At 37.5% G+C, this 24,756-nt stretch overlaps 3 protein-coding genes across 4 annotated transcripts; 2 read left to right on the top strand and 1 right to left on the bottom strand.

Moving 5' to 3' along the window:
• Positions 1–2,804: 2,804 nt before the first annotated feature.
• Positions 2,805–9,873, top strand: LOC103992653 (MLO-like protein 1). Of its 2 annotated transcripts, none has more exons than XM_009412447.3 (14): positions 2,805–3,148; positions 3,218–3,275; positions 3,372–3,601; positions 5,071–5,187; positions 5,289–5,343; positions 5,460–5,551; positions 6,637–6,711; positions 6,879–6,967; positions 7,113–7,162; positions 8,058–8,098; positions 8,687–8,896; positions 9,068–9,135; positions 9,218–9,278; positions 9,356–9,873. In XM_009412447.3, exons 1-14 carry the CDS (start codon positions 3,008–3,010, stop codon positions 9,575–9,577), a joined length of 1,509 nt encoding a protein of 502 aa, XP_009410722.2. In that variant the 5' UTR covers positions 2,805–3,007; the 3' UTR covers positions 9,578–9,873. The 2 variants fall into 2 exon arrangements, with proteins under 2 accessions (XP_009410722.2, XP_009410721.2); XM_009412446.3 differs by having other exon boundaries at positions 2,806–3,148; positions 5,454–5,551.
• Positions 9,874–10,282: 409 nt separating this feature from the next.
• On the bottom strand, positions 10,283–17,734 carry LOC135643300 (guanosine nucleotide diphosphate dissociation inhibitor 2-like). Its single transcript, XM_065160091.1, has 13 exons — positions 17,515–17,734; positions 15,600–15,662; positions 15,137–15,220; positions 14,479–14,586; positions 14,195–14,367; positions 12,712–12,823; positions 11,923–12,003; positions 11,783–11,845; positions 11,531–11,632; positions 11,113–11,237; positions 10,771–10,981; positions 10,621–10,695; positions 10,283–10,541 (listed from the first exon to the last, which is right to left on the bottom strand). The coding sequence occupies exons 1-13, from the start codon at positions 17,599–17,601 to the stop codon at positions 10,491–10,493; spliced, it is 1,335 nt and encodes a 444-aa protein (XP_065016163.1). The 5' UTR covers positions 17,602–17,734; the 3' UTR covers positions 10,283–10,490.
• A 5,166-nt stretch (positions 17,735–22,900) lies between these two features.
• Positions 22,901–23,218, top strand: LOC135642961 (uncharacterized). The gene has a single exon (XM_065159441.1). It carries the CDS (start codon positions 22,901–22,903, stop codon positions 23,216–23,218), a length of 318 nt encoding a protein of 105 aa, XP_065015513.1.
• The last annotated feature ends 1,538 nt before the right edge of the window (positions 23,219–24,756 follow it).

The raw sequence follows: 24,756 nt of genomic DNA, 5'->3' as shown, positions 1-24,756 counted from the left end.
GTTTCTTCTTCTTTTGGATCTTCCATAATGTCTGTCTGTCACAGCTTCCGGAGGAAGAAGAGTAAGATGGGATTCGATGAATGAGCTCAAATCTAGATCACCAATGTTTGTGTTTTGCCCATGAAATAATGATGCCATGGTTGGTACAAGACTTGCAGAGAGTTGTCCTCAGAGCGGGACATGCAACTGCAGGCATGTGATTGCAGCATTGTCTTCTTGGTTTCAGAAAATGGACGCGACCTACTGACATGCTAAGTGGTGGTAGCCAAAGTTGTGGGGATGAGACAATGCATGCAGCTTAATTCAGGTAGCTGCAGGTGTCTCAACCCTAACGCAATGCTAGTTCATATATACTACTGTATATTATTCTCAGTTTGGAACCTCTTGCTTTCAGGGATTGAGTATAGGGTTTTGTGATGGTTTGGTTTGTTCATACCGATCATTTGTTCTTAAAACTTTCCTTAAGCTGTCTTAGAAATACATCTGCATATTTAGAGCTTATCATTATCTTCTGCTGGAAAGCATTTTAGAAAGAACAATAATGAAACAAAACTAGAGGGGATGAAGTAGGAAATTATTTTGTTGAGACTTTGCTTGCCTGACATTAGAAGCAGGAGAAAGAAATGCCGAAGGATAGAACTCATTGTGCTTTGATGTTTTTATAGATTTTGGAAACATGAATTGTATCATATGCTGTGTACTTGTTGTTGGAATTTATCTATATTTGAAGAACAGAAGACATATCTGAAGAGCTTGTTTCTAGGAACTTTAGTCTGAGACTCTATCATTCCTGATCACAAAAAAAGATAGGAAGTAATGATGCTAGGAGACGAAAGATGAGGAATGCCAGGGCTGAGGGTCATGGATTCTTGAAACATCCAACTCACAAGTATATTATGTACACTGATCTCTGACAGGTCTTTCACTGACTGCAGTTTGGAACTTCTCCAATGTCAGCACAAGGCAACAAGGCCAGGTGGTTGGACCAACTCAGGTTCCCACCTGGCACTTCCTGCCAGGTCAGACTCAATCTGAGAGTGTCAGATCCCCTGTCTGAAACTTCAATTCCCAGGATCAGATCTTCCTGCATGGTCCAAATGTCCTTTATTAGCAAACTCAATCTTCTTTGGATCTCCATATACTTCCTTCCTTCTTTTATCGCTATTGAACTACGTAAAAAGTTAATAAAAAATTTTATTTATAGTTTCTAGTAAAATATTTTGAGGTTTTTTTCTATATCTTTTATTTCATATCGTATGTCTCCTTAACTTATCTTTATATCATCATAAATGATTTTTTCTTATCTTATTTTGAACGTCGACACATTGAACCGCAACATACCAAATCTCCAAAGATTGGCCCGAGATGGGACAAGAACAGGCCTAAGCCCAAGAGGACATGTTGATGCATTGATGACGCGGGCTTGCCATGTCTGCCTACTTGAGGTTCAACGTTAGGTTCGATTCAATTGGCAACATTATGATGCCAATTGTGGTGGTGAAACTTAAAATATTGTTTCATCTCTGTGATCGACTTAGATAATTTGGCTAGTCAATCAAAAGAAAAGATGGTTGGATGAGTTGCATTTGGATTACCGTATCTCATTGAATTTGGTGTTTGGCACATCAGCCATCGCGGAGGTCGCCATTGCTTTGAGATCCACGAATGGCGTTGATGATCACTAAAACCATATCTGACCACTAAAATTTCGCCTTTTTGAGCTATTAGCAGTCTCAAGATGCGGGTGACGTCACTGTGCGTGGCGTAGCGTAGCGTATACTCGTTATAACGATCGAGGACGACATATACGACACGTTACGTTGCGTCGAGTAGCGTGTACTCATTGTAACGGGTATCGTTTCGGGCACGGGAAACCCCGCGCCGTGGGATTGAGGGGGCCCCCCACCCCGCCCGGCGGGACCCACTCGGACGTCATGGTCGGCGTGAAGGGGTCATCGCCCCCGTACGCTCACGGAACGAACCCGCGTCGCGTCTCCTCACGTCTTGTCTTCGTACGCTTACTCAAATCAAACAGCGACGGTCACGGGATCCACGCTTTCGATCGAAACAGGACTCGTCGTGTCCTTCACGTGTTACCCCCCGGTATACACGGCCGACGATTACGTTCCCGGTGGAGGGACCCACATCACGCGTCGTGCGTACGCGTTAGGTGCGTAGGCGCAGGATATGGTGGACAGCTGGGTGCGCCGAACCAACGTTCTAGAGAAGTGGGTTTGTCTCTCAAACGAATTATTGCACAATTAAATCGATATTTTTATTCGTTAAATTATATTTATATCAGTCACCTTCTATTTTATTTTTTTGACTTAGTGCTTTGAATTTAAGAAATATTTAAATTATTCCTAAAATTGTTTAAATAATCTAAACAAACTTTTAACCTCAACTAAACTAATTATGTATAAAAATATAACATTATAATGATAAGTAATAACAATAAAATAGGTGTGATATAATATCATTTATAATATTTATTGTGTTTTCAATCTATCAACAAAATATTACAAATATTATTAAAAATATCATAAATGAGTTAAATAAAAATACTATAACATTTAAAAATGATAAACGAAAGGGTGAAAAAAATTTCAGTGATATTTTGAATATTTTTTGAATTAGGGATATTAAAAGAAAGCATCTTTTGAAAAATATGCAGAATATAAATATTTTCTTTAAAAAGTTACCATATATATATATATATATATATATATATATATATATATATATATATATATATATATATAAGTAGAGCATTTTTAAGTAAATTAATTTGCGAGTTCTTTTCGCTGCTTTTCGGCGAGAAAATGAAAGGCGAGTTCTTTTCCCAACCAAATAATAAACCCCAACGTCTCTTCTCGCTCCGTCGCTGATTCGGGTAGCGTTTGGCTTCGTAAATTTTGGTCTCTTGTCAAGATCATCTCTGGAAACAGCTTTGGATCCTCTCGTCCAACTTGCTTCGATCGAGTGAGGAGTCTCAGGAAGCGTGGGAATGGCGGAGGAAGGTGCAGCAGCAGCTGCGGGGGTCGAGATGAAACTGGAGTTCACTCCCACGTGGATTGTGGCCGCCGTTTGCTCCCTCATCGTCGTCATCTCCCTCGTCGCCGAGCGCCTCCTCCATCGCCTCGGAAAGGTCCTTCCTTTCTCTCGACTCTGACCGCTTCTTGAACTCCCTGCATTGCTTAATTGGCTGATCTCTCAGGTTCTCAAGAGGAAAAACCAGAAGCCGCTCTTCGACGCTCTCCAGAAGGTGAAAGAAGGTGCCTCTCGCCTCCATCTCCCTTCGTTTCTCCCTCTTTTGTCGATTTATGGGTTGTCGTTTATGAAAGCTGGGATCTTGGGGGTTACATGAGCAGAATTAATGCTTTTGGGGTTCATTTCGCTGCTGCTGACGGTGTTCCAAGGAGTCATTCAAGGGATCTGCATCCCCGAAGGGTGGAGCCTTCACATGCTCCCCTGCAAGAAAGAAGAAAGGATCACCAAGGCCCACTTCCAGACCGCCTTTTCTGCTGGCCATTTTGGAGGCGTCGGTCGGCGGCTGCTCGCAGGAGGTGGTTCTGGCGCCGCCGCTCATTGCTTGAGCAAGGTTTGTTTGAAGCAATCCACGTTTATTCCTGTACATACTGTTTCGCTGCTCTGCATAATTATATTTCAGATATGGGATAAAGAAAATTTAATGAGTTCTTGAACAAATTCACAAAAGCCCCGCAATGGGGGCTTTGTTATTTCTCGAAAGATTGATCAAGGTTCTTGGTATTAAACTTAAGCTAGTTTCAGTGTCTCCTAATGTTGTTTTTGTGCAAAATCATAGTTTGTGAAGTCAATTGTGAAAGTCGGTTCTTTTTGCATCAGTAATGGTAATTTCATAAATAGTGACATGAAAAGACATGAAGATGTGGTTTAAAGAGATGGTTAATATATTTCGTTGTGAGAAAATGACGTTATGGTATCTTTAGATCTGTGATCAGGATGAAGGAATGTTGGGGACGGCTCATAGTATGATGTTTGGCAGGCAACTTTTATGTACCACAGGATGCTTGGTTATGCTTGTGTTGAATTTGGGGAAAACATATATAATAACTTGGAGAAACCATATTGACTGGGAACCTAATGTTGATATAAAGTTAGGGTAATCTGTGCATGCATTTGTCAAATTTTAAGATAGCAGATGTTAGAGTAAAATGAGTAACTCAATTTGTAGTGCTTTGGTCGTATTCAGAAAAGATATGTTTGTACAACAAATCATTTCAGACTAGAAGTCTCATGGCATGTAAAAGAAAATTAAAACAAAATGTTTTGGTTAGGAAGAGCAAGAAAGGCTATAGAAGTTATAATGTGGTAATATTTGCCTCAATGGACCAGCCTCATATTGTTGGGATTTACAGCTTAAATGCTGCCACCGTCGAAGCTTAAGACTTTGTGGAACACGTGATCCTACCGTTTGATGTGCTTTCTCTAAAAAAAACAAATGCTAGAAGCAACCTGAGGCAAGTTACATACAGGTATATGATGTACAATAAAGCTTTTTGTGTGTTTTTCATGAAACCTATACTAAGAAATTTTGAGTATGTGAATGGCAAAAGAAATTGTAATTCTTAGCCCTTGGTTCATGAGTAGAGGGTCTAGAGAAAAGAAACTAAGAAAGAACACTCACCTTCATATTCAGGTGAAGATTATATGCACCCATTTTATCTGTAACAGTTATGAAACATTCTTATTGATGAAAAAGAACTCCACTAGTGTTGTATGGTAGTGAATTGGATGCATGGATAACTCAATAGAAGTATATGCACCACTCTCCCTTTTAAAGATAGTAATTGTACTATGCCAAAAAGAATAAACGAAAACCTTTTAGGTTCTTCACTGGTACATATAACCAGATACTGAACATACTTTGGTGGTGGCTGACATAGCCTACCATTCAGATTATTCTATAATCACAAATTGCATGACATATCTTACTTCATATTATCCTTCTCCACCTTCAAAGTGACTCTTCAATTATGAACTATTTTGCAGTAGCACGTTTTTCCTGATCTCTTCTTTCTTTTTCAGGGAAAAGTCCCACTCTTGTCTCTTGAGGCAATTCATCAATTGCATATCTTTATTTTCGTCCTCGCGGTCACTCATGTTGCTTTTAGTGCCCTAACTATGCTTTTAGGAGGAGCAAAGGTATATTCTTTCATCAATTTACTTGTCAGTTATTTTATGGATATGCTATGAAGATTTAAATTGAAGTATGCTAAGTATTAAGCCTTCTGTTTGTTTATCAGATACGTCAGTGGAAACAGTGGGAGGATTCAATCCAGAAAGAAATCACGGGAGATGGTATGGTTGGACTTTTTAGCTCAATGTTGGATTATTGAAGTATTTTACCTAGTGATCTTGGATTGGTATCTGAGACCAAACTTTAGTCGCTGACATTAGTAAGCTACTAGGTGCAGCTCCCAAACAGGTCACCCATGTAAATCAGTTTCAATTTATCAGAGACCGCTTCAATGGCATTGGTGCAGATTCAGTGTTCACAAGTTGGTTGGTAAGTAATACATGATATATACAAGTGTTGACTCATCATAACTGTCTTGATACTGGTTCATCATGCTTAAAATATTTTCCTAAATTTGGACTAACTTTATTATTTCTCCATGGTCAAATAAGAAAAAAATGAATTTGGAACGCGAATGTTGCATATTAACAAATGTGAAACAGTCTTGTCTATGATTTTAAGTACTCAGCTTGAATGCCTGTTTGAGGTATCAAATTATGTATGTCATAAATAAAATGTATCATTGACCCAACTAACTTCACCGAACCTCTGGCTTTGTGCATTCTATTATATTCCCTGTTCACAGGAGCAATACATATTTGGTAGAAATTTATGAGACTGACGAAAAGTTTATCCATCTTTGAGTTACACTCATACAGTCACCAAACAAGAACAGGCAAGCCATCAAATTGTCTTTAAGACATAATTAATGCATCTTTTCTTGTTTTCAAGTCTCTGACACTTTTGTCAGAGTTCTACATGTATACTAGGAGTTAAATTTTCGTATCATCTTTGAACAGTACATCCATGTTAACCTTCCTCACTCCATCATCCTTATAAATCTCCTTGCACATTGAAGCCGTCTTTCATTCCTTTATGAGGCTTTGAAATTTTACAAGTATCTTCTAGAACAAGTGAGTGTCATACTCTCAGAATAAACTGCAACAACTTGAAGCTGGTGTTCACCAAAGTTTTCAATTTATTTATCTTTTCATGAATCATCGCTAAATTTAGAAATACCAAGATCTCTTTCTGTATAGAGATTTAGTTTTTTGGTGCATTTTTACATGTAGTTATCATCAATTTTCAGGAAAATTTACAAAAGTTACAATTCAGAATGATGCTATTTAGTCAGGTCCAATGCCCCAAATTTCTGCAGCAATTTTTTGTTTTCTGATATTAAATTCTATTTATGCATATAAGCTAATTTATTCTTGTCAAAGATCCAGCTTACAACTACAATATTGCTTGGATGAAGTTGTTCTTGATGTATTTGTTAATCATAAGATTTGTTCCAATTAACTGGACAAGAGACTCGAGAATAACCTTACTAATATATTTTGTTTTGCTTTCAGCATTCTTTTGTCAAACAGTTCTATGGATCTGTGACTAAATCAGATTACACCACAATGAGACTTGGCTTCATCATGGTAAGAAATTGTCTTGAATGCCAAAATATATTATCTACCCTTTTTTTTTTATGGTCCTTAAATTCACATTAAGTTGAATTGCTAACTGAAACTTTTCAAGTACATGCAAAGCTAATTTTGAAGTCTTGTATATCTTTTACTTAAACTTGAAATCCTTCTGCTCTTAGACTCATTGCCAAGGAAATCCAAAATTTAACTTCCACAAGTACATGATCCGGACACTTGAAGCTGATTTCAAGAAAGTTGTTGGTATAAGGTAATTATAATTATAGAATACTTGTTCTTGCTTAAACCTGTAATGCTGATTAGATTGAATTAAATCATTAGCATTTTAAATGACAATCTGATGCTGTTCAAGAATTTTTATCATCCTGGTTCTTATGTTTTTCCTTTCATTTCAGTTGGTATCTGTGGGTGTTTGTCTTCATTTTCTTGTTGCTGAATGTCAATGGTAAGTTACCACCATCTCATACCTTTCTTTCTGCTGGCCATTGCAGTACATAGTTCCTTCTTGTTTCCCGCTTTATTAAACTTGTAAATTGAATTCAAGATCATACAAATTCATATAATTTTTGTTTCTTACAATTATAAACTTCAGGTCCTCTCTAATTAATCAATGTTATTTGGTATAGATAAGAGAAAGAGGTTGGCTTTCTTTGTGCCAAAATGATATTGTCTTGTTTACATATTCTTTTTCTTTTCCAACATGAACATTTTTGTTCTGTTAAATAAGCATGTGATGATATATAGGACTAACGGAATCGCTGTCTGAATCAGCTTAACCATAAGAAATAGATAACGTGTTTTTTCAATTTCCAGATAAAAGAAATGGGTTTTCTTACTGCATTTTGATCTGTCTAATTCCGTATGTAATTTTTTGACTTTCTACTTTTCAGAAGTCTTGTGCAAGAGATATCAAGCATTTGTTGCATTTTTTTTAGCATAAATTTGTCTTTGTCTTATTGTAGCTAAAGAGAGAAATGATTTGATGCTCGTTATGATTGAATGGATCAACTTCATTGGAAGTACAATTGCATCTACTCTTTGACCTTCCAAAGAATATCAAATGATTAGTTGTCTGCATTTGCTGATCAAGTCAAGTCTATTATAAGATAGATTCCATGTAGGAAGCCTAATAGTAGGTATTTTGTTGTTTTGCAAACCGAGGACACCCTGTTGCCTTTATTGCTCTAGGCTAGGAAGTCAAAGATATTTATGTAGTGCTGCTCGAAGGGGATTTCAATTCAACTGGCGATTTGTCTTTTGCCTATTATGTTCATGAAAACGATTTTACTTCTGATTAATGCACATAAATGGCATCTAATGCATCTGTTTTGCCTGTGCAGGTTGGCACACATATTTTTGGATATCATTTATTCCTTTGATTGTAAGTATTCTTTTACAATAGCTTATAGATGTGGTATGCTCCATGTGATTAGTTTTACTCTGAATATGTGGAGTTTGGATATTCTTCAGAACAAGGTTTTAGATGCCACTAGGAGAACCATGTTGGTTGGTGCTGTATGGTATGATATTTAAAAGCATGTTTTAATAGTATGAGTTGCCTTGATAGAACTTGAGGCATTGAAATCATTAATTAAGGAACGTTCAGGATCATGTGCCTGTAGAGCACCAAACACAATGCCCTTTTCGATGAACATCTCATGCGTCGATTGGTACTGGAAATAATAGTAATCACTGGAAGCAGAGTTGTCTACTATTTCTAGGCAGCATGTATAAACTATATTTTTTAGCACAACTTCAGGTTTGATCTGATTTTCATTACTTATTTGTTCTGAGGAAATTGTATGAATAATCTGATCTGACAATTGGCTTTGAGAGCCGTTATGAGGCTTTCTTGATAATGCTTTATAATCGAGAGCCGCCCACCATGATTAGAGGTTGCTTGTTGGTGTTCTCACCAAATATTGCTAAGCAACTTATTAATCTCGTCTTGTTTGCTTGACTTTTGCAGCTTCTGCTTGCTGTTGGGACTAAATTGGAGCATATCATCACTCAGTTGGCTCATGAGGTTGCTGAAAAACATTCTGCAATTCAAGGCGATTTGGTGGTTAAGCCCTCAGATGATCACTTCTGGTTCCGCCGGCCCCGAATTGTCCTTAACTTGATTCACTTTATCCTGTTTCAGAATGCCTTTGAGATCGCATTTTTCTTCTGGATATTAGTAAGCAGCTTAGAAACGATTCACTTTTCTTTAAGCAAATCAGTATCATACTTCTCATCATAGATGATCAAATCCTCTATGAATTTGCACTGTGGTTTAGCATTTGGCTTCTGTACTTCTCTCTGCAATAATTAGAAAGAAAGAAACTAATGGATTCCTCTTTCTGTGCAGACCACATTTGGCTTTGATTCCTGCATCATGGATCAAATTAGTTTTATCGTCCCCAGGCTTGTGATCGGGTAGCTTGCAGCTTCTCACCTTCTTGCTTTGAATATACTGGCTCTGTTATTGTTCTAAACCACATCTTTCCGTCCTTTGTAGGGTTGTGATTCAGCTCCTCTGCAGCTACAGCACTCTGCCGCTCTATGCTATCGTCACCCAGGTAACAACACCACCAGTTAGCTGTTACTTTAATCGCCTCGAATGATGCCGGCGCTGATCTTTTTCTTTGTAACAAAGATGGGGAGTTACTTCAAGAAAGCTATATTTGATGAGCATGTGCAAGAGGGGCTAATGGACTGGGCTCAAAAGGTAAAGAGGCGAAAGGGCAACGGGCTCGTCAGATCGAGCCAAGGACAGGATGAACCTTCGAGGAAGATTGAGCTGCAGAAGCTGGTTCAGCAGACAGAATCCGACTTGGAAGAGGGAAGATCTGCGACCACCAGTGCAAATGTGTCCTGAACCGTTCCCTCTCTAGCTAGCAAGTTGCCTGGAGTTACATGCCCAGATATCATACTTGTACTCTTGTATATTTGTCATGACACAACATATGAGAGAAGTCATATATATCATGAGTTAGATTTCCAAGTTTGAGAAAGTTATACATGGGCATCACTTTTGTGATGGAGGTGATGGGAGGATGCCTCAAGTTGTTGCCCAACTCTTTTTGTCAAAGAACCAAAGAAGATGCTTATAAATGCAAGTACAGGAGATATGCCTATGTGAATATTCCAGTTGGAGCTGTTCTATTAGTATCAGTACCAAAATCCCTTTTTCTTCCAATTGCATCTTATGCCATGCTTGTAAATGCAGCAAAGACTGCATTGACTTTTTCTTCTCTTGTATTTCTTCGAGTTTGACAATCTTTTGTGTGTTTTCTGAACAGACGCTAGAGTTTGCGTACATCATACACATACATATATACATACACGTACACATGTTCGAAGAGTCTTGGAAGACTTATTTTGAAATGACTTTCTTATGATCCATCACCATCCAAGAAGTTGCTCAAATACATGCCGAACTTGATGATAATTTTATCAGCTTGCTCCTCAAATTTCAGATAGGAAAAGAGAATGTTTGGCATATACCATAGTAACTGGAGACGAGAAGAATATGTTCTCAAAAGGGCATGGAATCAGAGCACCACAGGAACATGAATCAATATGAGATGGTAGCAAAGGTCCATTGTTAAGTACTTCAAATGATTCAACATATCACTATTTAGAAAAGCATTTGTAAGTCCCCATGATAAAATGATTCAACATATCGCTTGTTTTTACTTTTTTTGAGTGCCACAGGTCGTCAAATTGTCTTGTGAAATAACATAGTGAGAGCTCGATCAAGAAAAATTATCATGCACAAGTTGCGGCCCTCATTCCTCGGCAGCACTAGCAGCACTCAGATCCACGCTGAGATCAACAGTCTGTGGCGAAATGAAGGGCGTAAGAACTTGTTCAAATTCAATAGAAATTTAAATCAATAGAACCTTGCAAAAGTGGTACCTTTCCAGTGATCATCGTATACATTGAAAGGACGTCGGTGACAGTTGATTCAAAGTGGGTTGTTGCATCATAACTCTGCATTATTAGACTTGTTAAACCGTCACCAATTTAAATTAAAAAATGTAACAAAGAAATATCATGGGAACTTACGGCTGAGATGAAGCAATGATCCAGTGAAGGTTCATTGACAGGTTCATATCGATCATAAGTCTCAAAAAATAACTCATCTACTGGTCCAAGTAGGTCAATCCCGGGCTTCAGCTCCACCTCTGGCCTATCAGTCTCAGCTTCTGTGGAGACAAAGGCAATAAACTTCCCTTTGGGGGCAACATTATGAGAGTAAGAACAACAGAATAGATACCTGTCAAACCAAAAGAAATGGAATCATGAAATATAATGAACTGAAAAATTAAATAATAAAAAGGAAGATGTATCGCAGAAAGAATTTGATTGCATATAAAAAGAGAAATGATTTGCTCTGGGAAGGCTCACATGTCAGACTTGCGTCCAAGTTGCTTCTGTGGCAATATAACCTGCACTGAATGAGACTCATCTGTATTTGGGATCGGATGGCTCATAATGGCGATTGCCCTTGCAACCTTTCCCACCTTCCTAACCTATCAATCAAAAGCCGCTTAGCAATATGTTTAACAACTTTGAATCTTATATTAGCAAATTTGACATCACACTAGTCCGTTACAGCAGTCTCAGTAGCAATTATTCACCAAAGCAGGTACTTTGCAACTATACCACAATTATCCTCCTACCACCAACTATTAAACTACATTTCAATATAAACTGAAGATGATTTACCTTGTTTGTACCTTGCAACTATACCACCGCTATCCCAGTGGATCTACCACCTACTATTAAACTAACTTCATTTAAATGTAAACTGAAGATGCTTTACCTTGTTTGGTAAGTAGGAAGGATCACATACAACTTTCTTGCATCGAGCTGTTTCCCCTTCTGATGTCACACCACAAGCTTTTCCTTCCATATCAAATTCAACCTGGATTGGTCAAAAAAATATTAGCTATGACAATGCAAAAACTAAATTAACCAGAGCATGGGTACTGTAGCAATAAAGATGACAATCTGGTGCTTTTTGCCTCCATAATATGTGAAGCAATGATAAGCATAAAGTGACACCAACAGATACCTTGCATTCTGGCTTGTTCAACATGTATGTCCCACCATAAACAGCACTAAGGCGAGCAAAAGCCTGTAAGTCCAGTGAGAACACAAGAAAATCAGAAGAATATTTTCTCATAATGCAGATTGTGAAATTGAATGACAAACCTGCGGTAACTCTCCTAGTCCATATAAAGGATATATGTACGGTGAGCCTCCTTGAAAACGAGCTAAGGATTCTGAATAGAGCTATTACATGTAGCGATACCAACATTAGTACCAGCAACACACCACAACGAGCAACAAATCAAGTCAGTCTCATTAAGAATTATCAGCAGTTCTCACTTAGAAAAACAACACGAAATATGCAGATGTGCATTAATTTGAATATAAAGCAGATAACTACAAAACAAACTAATAGACATACAGACACCAGACAAGAAGGACAAATCACTGAGTGCAAATGAAATTGACAAGGAAAAAATCTAAATAAGCACATAGTAACAGCTACAGAGCAATTTTTATGCATATCTGTGTAGTACCATAAGAAGGACTGTTTTCAAGTAAACAAAGAATCAGAACAGGATTTACATTGTTTAAGCTACTTGGAGTATTCAACTCTCTTACCAAAATTATGTATATAGCTATTGTTAATTGTTGGTGATGCTTGTACATTTTCCAACCCACTTAGCAGTCTCATCTGTGAGTTAAGATAATGCCACTTTCTGTTGACTGGTTTGTGTTTGAATCCGAATAATGAAAGGAATCAAGATTGGTAGCACAAAGATTTTGACAAATATAGTGTACTTCTTTTACTAATACATTCAGTATTTTTTTCTAAATGTTTGAAAAACAAATAAGTAATGAACCCATTGTTCAACAGAAATTGACAGGAACGATGATATGATAGTAATTGAATCCTAAATAACTTTGTATCATGGACTTGGCAATAAGTACCTTCATCCTTTTCACAGTATCAAGTGCAGGTTCATACAGATATCTATCATCTCTATGAAGGGCCAAGGCGTGTCCAATGAAATCAATTGTGTTGTCATCCAAACCATATTTTCTGGCCAACAAAGAAACGTCACATTTAGTTGCTAGCGCAAGGAACTAGGTACATTGTTATGACAGAAATGGTTAAGTGAACTGATGATTTCTAATGAAACAGATCAACAGTATACAAGTGATAATTCTCTGTCAAAAAGCAATGAAGAAAAAATTTTCAACAATCAAAAACCATAATCGATATAGCAAATCTCAATTTATTGCTGCAAAGATAGAGAATCTCATTTTAATTTAAGGTTCTGAAAAATTAAAAAAATGTCCCAAACCAAGGAGATTTTTAAATCCTAGACCCAAGTTGCAAGTATATAGAATTATTAAAAAAATATTATTGTTATTTATCATCCTTTCTGACGAAAAATTCAACATGCAAGGAAACCACTGATCAACTAAAATGTAACAGAAATTTCACAATGATAAACTAAATAGCAGTTACTGAAAGGATTAAGTGAATGGTAACAGATTTAACTACTATCACGTAGACAGTACAAACTGTCCTTGCCAAGAAATTGACAACTACACAAAATTAACTCCTGGAGGAAGATTTAGTCATTAGTAGTAACCACATAATTTTTTCTTGTATTTCTTTTCATATTAAAAGTCATCTTCATAGTCTAACATTACGTAGAAAAAGATATTGCTAAGAATCTAAATAGCGGACAACCAACTTCAGAGTGTTTACCTCCCAAAGTCACTAAAGGGACAAACCCCCTCTGATTAAACAAAACTCTTAGTATCAAATCGAGAAAAAGAAGATATTCTATTTGCTGTATGGCAAAACCCAACATCCAATTCCTTCTTTAGTAAAAGTGATCCATCAAGTTATGAGCAAAGCCTAAGAAGCTTATGATTTTATAATGTTAAATGTTATCTTCTTCTCCATTACTAGCAAGCTTCTTTCCTCACAAAAAACACTCCCACTTATGGTGTCTGATACTGTACAATCTATCATTCATTTAGAAGAAAATTTATCCTAAAGAATTACTCTCCATATGAGTTTAATTTGCCCTTTGCCAAATCATTTGAGAGCATAATAGGTTATATACATTACTCTTTGCTTCTTTTTTCTGGCATGTATATGCATTGTTTAAAAAAGATCTTTGTCAATATCAAAGACTTATCCGAAACAAACAGAAAACCTCTTACATTTCTACTTGTTCGCTAGAGGTGTCTTATAATTACAACTCTTTTGATAAAACAATTATACCTTATATAGGAAGGTAAAACATAAAGGATGTTGAAGAATAAAACAGCATGTGAAGCTGCAGATAAACTTTCATTTACCAGAACTGCATCAATTAATCCTATTTATGCAAAGACAAGAACTTCCTGCGATTGTACTAATAAATGCAATCAATGATTAAAGGATACCCACGAGATAAGTTCTTTTGTTGTCACTCTTGTAAGGTCCAAACCTTCATGTGTCTTAGGGTCATTTTCATCATAATCTTGGACATAGATGAAGAATTTTCGAGCTCGACGCTTCTCAAACAAGCCCATTAAAGGAGATCTCAATGCCTCCATGTCAGTGGCAGGAACCTTGTGGATCTATACCAATAGAAAAAGGAGCAGATATTATATGTAAGCATTTTGAGAAGCCAGCAAGTGTGACAAATAACAACTTAATGATGACAGAAAAAGAACAAAGATCAATAATACCTTTCCTTTATTGAAGACGTAGCTACCATCCACAGCTTTGAAAGATAGATATTTTGTGACATCAGTATGTATAAGTGTGCGAACCAAAATACCATTGGCCATCATAAACTAGCAACAGAATGATTAATATGTTACTTTCAAAATCACAATTCACAACAGAACATGCAGACATGAAAAAACATAGTATAAGCCCCAAAATTGATTTCATTGCTTCAATTGATTATTTCCACTAACTGTGAGAAAAAACTGTAGAGTTTAAAGACTGAACCAAACAGTGACATCAAGAGGCACTCCAGCACTTCGCCTAGGTGTTCAAACAAGTGAGGGACGTAAGGCAAGGCCCAAGCACCTCATATGGCCCTGAGGGAGGCACCTTCGGCTAGCCCTGGTGGAGCCACCCTCAATTGAGGCTCTAGACATCCCAGGCACCCACTTGAAGTAGCCCAAGCAACCCAAATCACCAAACCCAATCCAAACACAATTCCCTCACCTAGCCCCCAATCCAATCAAAACCGAGACCAATTCCCACACCCTCCCCCAACCAAATCCAAATCTACTCTAACACCTCATTTTGATGTAATATTTTACCAAAGAGCATGTAAGACAATGTTAATCTATGTGATAATCATGCTTAGAGAAATGAAACAAAGGAACAAACCTTTGGAATCATATCAACATTGTAATCTCTACTAGATCCCAGATGTGCTGGAGGCTTATCACTACCTCTGAACCTTTTCCAGAGCTGCCAAAGAAAGGAACAGTATAGGAAGTTCAGAAAAATGTAAGATAATTAATAATCAATTGATTGTCACTTCAAGTGTAACTCTAGATGAAAACAATATTGTAGAGAATAATTACGTAATCCAATCTCCTTTTCTTAATGATCTCAGTACAAACAACTACTAACTCATAGTAATCCCTTTTCTTCTTTAAAAGCACTGGAGAACCACCATCCTTTTTCATCTTAGGGTGAAATGGCTTCTCTTTTTATCAATTAAAAAATTCGATCTAGCATAGTTATGTAAGATCAGAGTGTTTGACATTGACATCTAGGCAGGTCCAATCATTGCACATGTATATGATCAATAACATCCAATGAGATCCAGAATTAAGTTGCATGCCTGGACAAGATTGAGTGAGGTTGACTCTCCTCCATAGTAATCATTTCTATCCATGTGTAGAACCTGTAACACATGCAAGTAAATATGTTTTAGCAAATTAAAAAAGAAACTGCTAAGAAGAAGAATATGCACATTTAAGATAATTCTCGTGATTTCTCAGCAGAATATCTACATGTTTTTCCCCATACAAAAGTAACCAGCATGCCTTAATAGTATGATATAAATCCAGTAAATAGAAGTTCAATAACAACATATATCCTCCTTTTTTTATCTTAAACACTAGGAAAGCTGCTCTTCTTACTGGAAGATGAGGGCAAAAAGTATATCTTACATCAGTTAAGAGCCAACAAAATAGCAAAATATTAAGAACAAAGTTAGAACTAATAATTTCCTCATGACAAACTTTCTGTACCTATATCATACTTTGACAAGGAAAAGGATGCTATACAGCTGCGATCTTATAATAGCAAAAGATCACCAGATTTGGAGTAAAAGATTCCACAGAAACCAAGAAAGCATTTACACCTATTTGCATACTGGCATCAAAAGTTCATCATTCATGATATGAAATGCAACCAGCAAAAGGAATTAGAAGTTTGCAAGTATTTGATTGAATTAAAGAGTAGTTACTGGAACTTGAAATAAAAGCATACTTCCTTTGAGGCAGAACCTAAAACAATGGATACTAATTTTGACTCTGCAGCATGAAGTTGGATTGTTTGTATGTATGTATGTATGCAGAAAATTTATATTCTATATGTTTGCAGAAAATGTCAAAAAAAAAAGTTTGCAGAAAATGTCAAAAAAAAAAGTTCAACAACCTTTTTGTCAATATGTTTGGAAGTTCAGCAAATTTATATTCTATAAACAACAAGAACAATAAAAATGGACCCAGAAACAATTCAATATACTAAGAAAATAATAAGACAGCTTGGTTAACAATTTAAGACCAAGCAAGGGTAAGATGTTAACTCATATTTAAGAGTACAGCAAATCTGCTGCAGTAGCTTCAAAAATAAATTAAAAAATGGAAACTAAATAGAAACTGCAAATGCCTAATTGTTGGTGAAGCCATGGAATCTTTTCAGTGGGGGTAACAATTGAGTTGACTGTAAGTTCAAATGAAAACAAGTTGCGATAAAATGTAAGTTTTATGAAGTCTACATAAAAATCAAACAAGCACCAAACTAAAGGAACATATTAATTGAAACAACACGACGAGCAGTTCTGTTCCTACTTCTCAAGCTTAACGATGACTGCCATTGTTGAAGCTGCACCAAACAGAAGGATCGATACAATCATAATTGCATTTATAATGCATAACAATCAACTTCGGGTTGAAATCAACTCAAGTGATCAAGCACTTGTCAGAAGCAGCCATAAAGAACATCGTACTTCCACAGCTTTTGCTATAAATTTCTCGCCAGATCGATCCAACAACGCATTTCTAAACCCTTGCATCTAAAGGACATGTTGACCCCAAGTATCGCCTAGAATCCCGCTTCAAAATGAAGTCAAACAAGCAACATGAAGTCCAGATGAAGCAGAGAAGAGGCCCGCTTGGCAGAACATATCAAGATCCAATCATTCGAGGTAAATTCAGCGACGTAACATCAAGATCCGATCTGTGAAGGTAACTTCAGCGGCTTAACATCAAGATCCGATCTTCCAAGGTGAATTCAGCGACTCAACGAAACAACACCGGAACAAGCAGAAAGTGCCACCAACTATCTGTGAGAAACAAACAATTCCAGAACACGACACCTAGACCAACACCAAGAAAACAGGGAACCCAGGAAAGAATCTTGGTCGTTGAAAAGGGGTCCTAGCCGGCGGACGAGCGTGACCATGGCCGAATCCAAACAACAGATTGAAACCCTAAAGAAAAGAAATCAGATCAAGAGAGGGGCGGGACCTTGAGGCCATCGACGGAGAGGAGGCCGCTGAGGATGCACTCCTTGAGCCCGGTCCCGAGGACGATCACGTCGTACTCCTCATCCATGGCGAGAACGAGAGAGCGATTCACACGGCAAGGAGATCTCTCTGCTAGAGACTAAACGGAGAAGACGAAGGGGAGGCGACAGAACACAAGATGCCTGCTTTGCTCCGAGAGCAGGAATGACGACTCCTCCACGAAGGAAGAGACTCTTCTTCTTTATTACGGGCCCCTTTTGGGCTAAATTACGCATATATCCCCACCATATATTTCCGTATTATCTCTTTAGTTGAAACTCTAATTGATATAAATATGATGAAAAAATAAAAAATAGTTCATTCATTTTAATTATCTTACATTAAAATTAATTTTTTATATTAATGATTAGTAGTGACTGATGTGAGTATAGATCTTAATATTTGAAGAGAATATATGATATATCCCTATGTTCTAAGGGTAAATAGGTCATTTTGGAGACGAGTAAGGAGACAGGAAAAAAGGAAGGAAGCGAAGGAAGCGGCGTTTAAAAGGATGGGAATGGGGAAACGGATTGGCCTAAAGAGAGGTGACAGGGAAACGGATTCCAATAGCCCATTAGGCAAATGGGTTGGGCTGGGCCTTTTTAAGTCTTTTAACATATCATTTAATAATAACTTAAATTCTGATGTAGTTAATACAACCTAAAATATATTGAGGTAAATATGATCTCTGTAAAATAAAATATTAATTTACCCTCCAAAATTTGAACTTGGCAATATTTTTGGATGGTGTGGCATATATATTGAAAATAAGTTTTCATGGTTGAATCATCCCCTACTATGTACCATTCATTATTATATTTAATTTAAATCTAATTCATCATAATTTTATATCTAAAAAAATCAACTTCTATCTATGTGAGAGTATATCTTTCATATAAAAATATGTATATTGTCATTCAAAATGATTTATGCAAACTTATTCCGTTATAACCTAACCGGATAATTGACTTATTAATTTGTTATATTTAAATTATTAATTTAAAATATTTAAATCTAGATATTATACTCATCAAATTCTTATGAACTTATTTTAGACCAGTAATATCAGGTTTTATCTCTATCTTAATAGAGTATACCTTTTCATGTAAAAATATATATACTATCTTTCAAGATGATTCAAATCTATCACAATCCGAATTGATGGGATAATCAACTCATTAATTTGTTAAAAATAAATTAATTCAATTCTTCTTTCATTTTTTATATTGGATTAAATTGGGATGTTAAACCAGGAAAGACTTGTCCCCCCATCTTGATCATTTTCTTTTGATGAAGATAAGTAGAAATAGTTCATGCCAAACTGAGGAACAGTGGAAACACCCAACCTGATTCTTTCCTCTTGATGCCTAATTCCTCCTTGCGGGGACATTAGGTTGCATGCAGTGGACCAATTTGGGATGGATGGTGGGTTTGGGGCATTGGATACATATAGGAGAACTATTCCAGCTGAGAACAAGGACCTTTTTGATCTGAGAGGTGGAGTGGCACCACTTCATAGAATTCTGACACTAATAGTCAAATGATTCTTTTCCCTTCAAAAATATAATTATATGAATTCAGTAAATACTTCATTCATCATACAAACTCATGATAGAGTCCAATCTTCCTTGAATGCTATGTTCATGATGTCAACAAAGAAGACTTCTGGTTGATCCCCTTGACATCTCCATGACACTCAAAAAGTTTGCCTTCCCTGATGCAGGTCAAGTCAGGACCACTAATTGTTGAGGAGAGAGAGGCTGAGATTGGTGAAGTGCATGACAGAGGCATGCTATCAGCACTATGACTTCTTCCTTTTGCAGACATCAAAATGTGCTTGAGGTGATTTCTGAGGGCATAATTATGTGGAAAGTGTCACAGTGTGGTAGGATGTCTCTGTTCTTCTCACACACCTAGAATCATTGTACAACAATCATCAGCTGGCAATACTGAGATGACAAACCATACTGTAATGGTCTTGTAAGAAATCACAAATGTCAACTTTGTCATCATCATAAATCTTGATTAGCCTCATACATACTATACAGAGAAACACAAATTACAATCTGAGACAAGATCTATGACTTGTCCATAATAATTAAGAATTACTAAGAAGAATAAACTCGTCAAGGTCTTCACTTGTCTGAGAAAGCCATTGCAGAAGGTTCATTGCCTACACATGCACCAGAGCCTGAAGCTTCCAACCATTGTCGACAATGGAAGGACCGATCACATGCATCTACAAAGCAATCAGGAGATCAAGGAGGACCTACTGGTGCTTGAAATTCATCCCCTTCAAGTGCCACGCATTGGTTCAGCAGAAACAACAGCTTCAAGATCATGCGACCACCACCGATCAAGGTTGGAAGCTTCAAGGGAGATCACAAGAGCCACCGGAGTCGCAACTCGTCAGAAGACATCTCCCTGGAGCTCTACTCGCCGCAGGCCAAGGCCGGAAAGTATGGAAACCCCCGTTTCGTTGCATGCATTAATGGTACTCGGTGATCTGCATTGTGCTGCTGCCTGCCATTTGTGTCATAAGTTTATCTCCTCTTTCAGCACCAAGAAAAAAGAAAGATAGGCTGCATATCAAATCTTCCACTTGTTTTCTTGTTCTTTTTTGTGCAGGAAAGAAGTTATTCTTTTCTCAACTGCAAAAGAAGAAGCCTTTTCCTGTTACTAAATCCAATTGTTTCATGGTCTTTACAGTGATACACATGGCTTTCATTTTGATTTTACAACAGCATACAATATTTGTGATCATATATGCATGATTTGTCCTGATCCTTGACAACAAGCCTGTGAATTCATGAATGACTGTAACTCGTGAGAAAGTTCTGTGTCTATTAGTAGCAATATACTTCGTTATTAAAAATTAAAAAGCAATAAACATGTAAATACACACTTGATTTCCATAATCTTTTGCTTAATTTTATCGTTGGAGAGAATTTGGGAACTTTGCAAGATCAGGTAGAAGAAAATGGAAAACACAAAATTAGCTGACTCGGAAATGTAAACAACTGTATTATGTTAAATAAAAGGAATCCAAGAAGTTGTGTGTCACTAAGATTTGTCAGAGTTTTATCAAAGAAGAGAAGATTTATCAGAGTTGTTTAACAGTGAAAGAGTGGCAACAGTTGGGAGACTTTGGAACGTGAAGGCATTTCAGATAAACACTAATGAAGGGTTGAGGGAAAAAAGACAATTGCACATGACAAGAGCAAAAAAACTTTAGCATATAACAAACTCTTAATTGGAGGATAATGGTTGAGGAAGAAAAGACAATTGTAAATTAGCCAAATAATTCTCAAATGGGCATCCATTATCTGTGGCATTTTACGAGTTCTTAATCGGAGGGTCACAGGAACATACATTTCTGAGAGATAGAATCAATTTATCAGATTGCCATCTAAATACATAGTAGTCTTTAGTGTGTCTTCGTGTTTGTGTGTATTATATATATCTTCGCATGTATAATATCAGTGCACAATCAGTACTTGTGAATGCCAAAAAGGAAAAATTGTTCTGAACTTCATGGCAATATGGCAATCACAACATGATGTGATAAGATTTCGAACTCACCTTTAACATGGAAAAATTCCAGAATTGATCTGACTATAAAAGTATCTCATATTTTTTTGTTTTTTTAGGTGCAGATGCAGATCTTTGTTCTCCAAGAATCAGTTTGATGTTGAGTACACCAGTCAATAACATATTTAAATGGACAAGAAAAGGAAGAACAATCAACTCCTACAAATTTCTCACTAACAACCATATGCAATGACTTAAATTTCACAAATCTTTTAAAGGATAAATTAATTAAAGGTAACTATAGAAAGGAGTAGAGGTCTTAAAAGGGCTTATATCTACTGAAGCACTGAGACTTAACAATAGACAGGAAGGTGTGATTGCATGAAGAGGTTGAACTGAAGGTCATAGACTAAGCAGGGAGAGATTTGAAGGGAACTAATACTAAGTAACCTCTTTGGTGTCAATGAGGATGGAGGAAGACCACCAGAGCTGGTATGTTGCCCTCTAAGTTGTGTTTCTTCCCTAAGATTCAGAGACTGGTGTGCATCCACCAATCAATTTAGTTCACAATCACTTCTCATCCAAACTCCATCCTAATTCTTCCTTCTTTATCAGATAAATTGCATGTCCAGTCCATTCTATCCAGCATGGAATGGGGTCCCAATGACTCATCCAGCATGCTTCATTGATGAAACAACAACATCCGCAGGACAAAGCAGGATCCTTTCAGGCATTTGCTACGTAAAAGGACATGTCAAACAGTTCCAGTTCTAGATTTCTTCTACTTACTTTCCACCGACCATGGAGTCTGCTTGCGTCTCGTCAACATCATCGAGTTTCTTTCTTGTTTCCTTTGTATGTTTTCCTTCTGTGCACATTCTCCCTTTGGTTCTTCAGTAAATCTTTGACTGGGTTAATTCGTCCCCACCTTTCAGTCGACGAATCTCTGATCCTTGCACACCCCATCCTAGTCCGTCCTCCTTCATACATTCCCTAGCCAGATCGATCCGTTGAACATCGACTCTTTTGAAGCATGCCATGGTTCTCAGGCTATATATACAGCACCCGGAAAGCCACACCAAACCTTGCGCCAAAGGAAGCCTTCCCCTGTAGCGAAGTTGTCGAGATGATCTTGAGAGAGCTCTCAGGAATCTCGCCGATGGCGAACAATGGCTGGGGTTGGGGCTGTGCTCCGTGGCAATAAAGAAGGGAAAGTGTCCACTATAACGTTCAGCTCTGCAGAGTTAGTACAACGCATGGTGACACCGACCATTAGGACAATCCCTTGCCGTCGGATAGGACACGCGTCGAGCGCGTAGTCCATCTGGGTCGAGCTCCAGCCAGTCCTGGATCACGGCTAAAGCCTTCTTCTCTTGCAGGCAAGCTTGCAGAAACCCCACCTTTTCGCCAAAAGCCGCTCATTTCCCCTCTTCTTTGCCTCTGAAATCCGGATATTGCTACCGAATCTCCATTGAAGGGTCTTAGGGATTGATTTGGCGAGGGTTGCAGTGGGGTTACGGTAGTTCTTTGGAGTTCGAGGAGCTCAGTTTGAGCTCCAAAGAAGCCAAAAAGGAAAAAAGATCTCGTTTTGCCAACAGGTTTCTTTTCAATCTTCCTCAAAATCCAGAATTCGTTTTGTCGCCTTTACCAGGCCTTGTTTGCGCCGGGAATCTGTTCAAAGTCTGATTTTTTTCGGCCTATTTGGATCAAGATACCATTTTTTTTGTGGTTTGCCAATCCAAAGATCCGTTCTTTTTGTGCCATTACACTACGTGGCTGCGAAAGATCGAGTTTTCAGGGTTCTTTTTCTTCGGATGTCGCTCCCATTCCAGCAGTTGCAGCCGCCTCCGCCGCCGCTGTACGTGGAGACCTACAGATCCCACGGCGGGTCCGTTGGGCCGGTGATCGCCGTGCTGGCGGTGATCATGGTGCTGGGGGTGATCGCGGGGATCGTGGGGCGGCTGTGCTCCGGCCGGACCATCATGGGGTACGGGCACTACGACCTGGAGGGGTGGTTCGAGCGGAGATGCGCCCCTTGCATCGACGGTAGGCTGGAGGCGCCCACGCCGCGGCCGAGGGCTCCCGGGACCGGTGGCGGTGCAGCAGCCGAAGCAGGCGGAGCGGCGGCCTGAGACCCCAGCTGAGGGCCGTGGAATCGTGAACTAAGACAGTGGCAGTCTACTAAAGCTTTCCATGTTCAAAAAAGTCACCTTTTCCCCCTTTTTTTTCTCTTTACTATTTTTTTTCTGTGCTATTTTCTTCAGTATTCTTATCAATAGTTTCTCTCTCTCTCTCTCTCTCTCTCTCTCTCTCTCTCTCTCTCAGTATGGAAATCATGGAATGAAAAACCAAAAAATTGAGTTCTTTTAATGGATGTTTAGTTGGAAACTTAGAACAGTGATCTTTTTTCTACTCAACTCACTCATCAATCTCACTCTTATCATTTTTTTTCTTTCAATTTACTCCTTTAATTCAAATAATACATAATACTTGCATTCTTTTGTGGTTGTGAACCATATAAATTCTTGGTGTCAATGTATACAGCTAAACAATATTTCCTTGTTTGTGGTGTTTCTTTTATCAGCTCTGCTATATTTAAATGAAAGAAGCATTTACCATTACAGTACTATTAATTATGTTGCATTATTCTCTCTCTCTCTCTCTCTCTCTCTCTCCTCTTTTCCAATGTGTAAACTTTTTGTACTTTGATGCCTTGTTTTGCTTCCATTCAAGTTTAGTTTGAAAAATAACCTCATGAAAGAATGATATTAAAAAATTAGTGAGACTTTCTTTTTTTCTTTATTTTGCCCTAATTTTGAGATCATTAATCTGAAAAAATTTTGCACACTCATTTATATCTTATGGGCTCATAATCTGCCAACTTATCTCTCAACACTTGTCTTATTTATTTATGATAGGAAAGAAATAAATTCTTTGTCTTACAAATTTGTATGGGAGATTGCCAATTTCATCCTCATTTTCTCAATCATTTCATGTAAGACTTTGTATTATATCTCTATTACATAAATAGATTTTGATCAATTTAAACTCAACATTTAATCATAGTTGTCATATAAATATATAAGAATGCATTTCAAAATATTTTTATTTATTAAACATTCTCTTCATCACCTATATAATTTTTTTAAGATATTCATCTTACTTATTAACAAATTAATTTTTAATAAAAATAAATGATGAAGATAAGATTTGAATTCAAAATATTATCAAAATTTTTACCAATTAAATTAATTAGTATCTTCATCTTATTATTTTGCCATACTAATTTAATGGAAATCACATAATTCAGTGTTTTCCAAACAAATTACAGCTCAGTAACAAACTTATCTATTTGTTCATTGAACTCTTAACAGCAAATTGATGCAAAAAATATATATCCTCAAACTGATGGCAACAAACAAACAATAAAAAGACAAAAATAGGCTCATGCACGTCCTAGACTTCTAAACTTAACCGCTTTGGTATCCGAGACATGACTGGCGGAGTAGTTCGGGACCCGCATGGGTCCCAATGGACAATCCAATCATCACGCGTGTAAGGCGAATGCTTGGAAGGCAGCGAGTGGGGACGGATATTTTTGGAGCTCCATGCGAACTCGTTGATGCCATTGTCGGCGATGTATTTATCGGAGGAAGATGGCAATGGGGGG

Source organism: Musa acuminata, chromosome BXJ3-7 (genome assembly GCF_036884655.1).
Source record: "Musa acuminata AAA Group cultivar baxijiao chromosome BXJ3-7, Cavendish_Baxijiao_AAA, whole genome shotgun sequence".
In the NCBI taxonomy this organism is placed as follows: domain Eukaryota; kingdom Viridiplantae; phylum Streptophyta; class Magnoliopsida; order Zingiberales; family Musaceae; genus Musa; species Musa acuminata.
The sequence above is the reverse complement of the archived record's forward strand: the minus strand, read 5'-3'. Positions and strand labels throughout refer to the sequence as shown.

What these genes read in the sequence shown, in the direction of transcription:
- LOC103992653 (XM_009412446.3), top strand. Translation starts at nt 3,008, where the DNA reads ATGGCGGAGGAAGGTGCAGCAGCAGCTGCGGGGGTCGAGATGAAACTG. An exon ending in TCCTCCATCGCCTCGGAAAG is followed by an intron (nt 3,149 to 3,217) that starts GTCCTTCCTTTC and finishes CTGATCTCTCAG; the next exon opens with GTTCTCAAGAGGAAAAACCA. An exon ending in TCTATGCTATCGTCACCCAG is followed by an intron (nt 9,279 to 9,355) that starts GTAACAACACCA and finishes TTTGTAACAAAG; the next exon opens with ATGGGGAGTTACTTCAAGAA.
- LOC135643300 (XM_065160091.1), bottom strand. Translation starts at nt 17,601, where the DNA reads ATGGATGAGGAGTACGACGTGATCGTCCTCGGGACCGGGCTCAAGGAG. An exon ending in ATACTGTGAAAAGGATGAAG is followed by an intron (nt 12,004 to 12,711) that starts GTACTTATTGCC and finishes TACATGTAATAG; the next exon opens with CTCTATTCAGAATCCTTAGC. An exon ending in GACTAGGAGAGTTACCGCAG is followed by an intron (nt 11,846 to 11,922) that starts GTTTGTCATTCA and finishes CTGGACTTACAG; the next exon opens with GCTTTTGCTCGCCTTAGTGC.
- LOC135642961 (XM_065159441.1), top strand. Translation starts at nt 22,901, where the DNA reads ATGTCGCTCCCATTCCAGCAGTTGCAGCCGCCTCCGCCGCCGCTGTAC.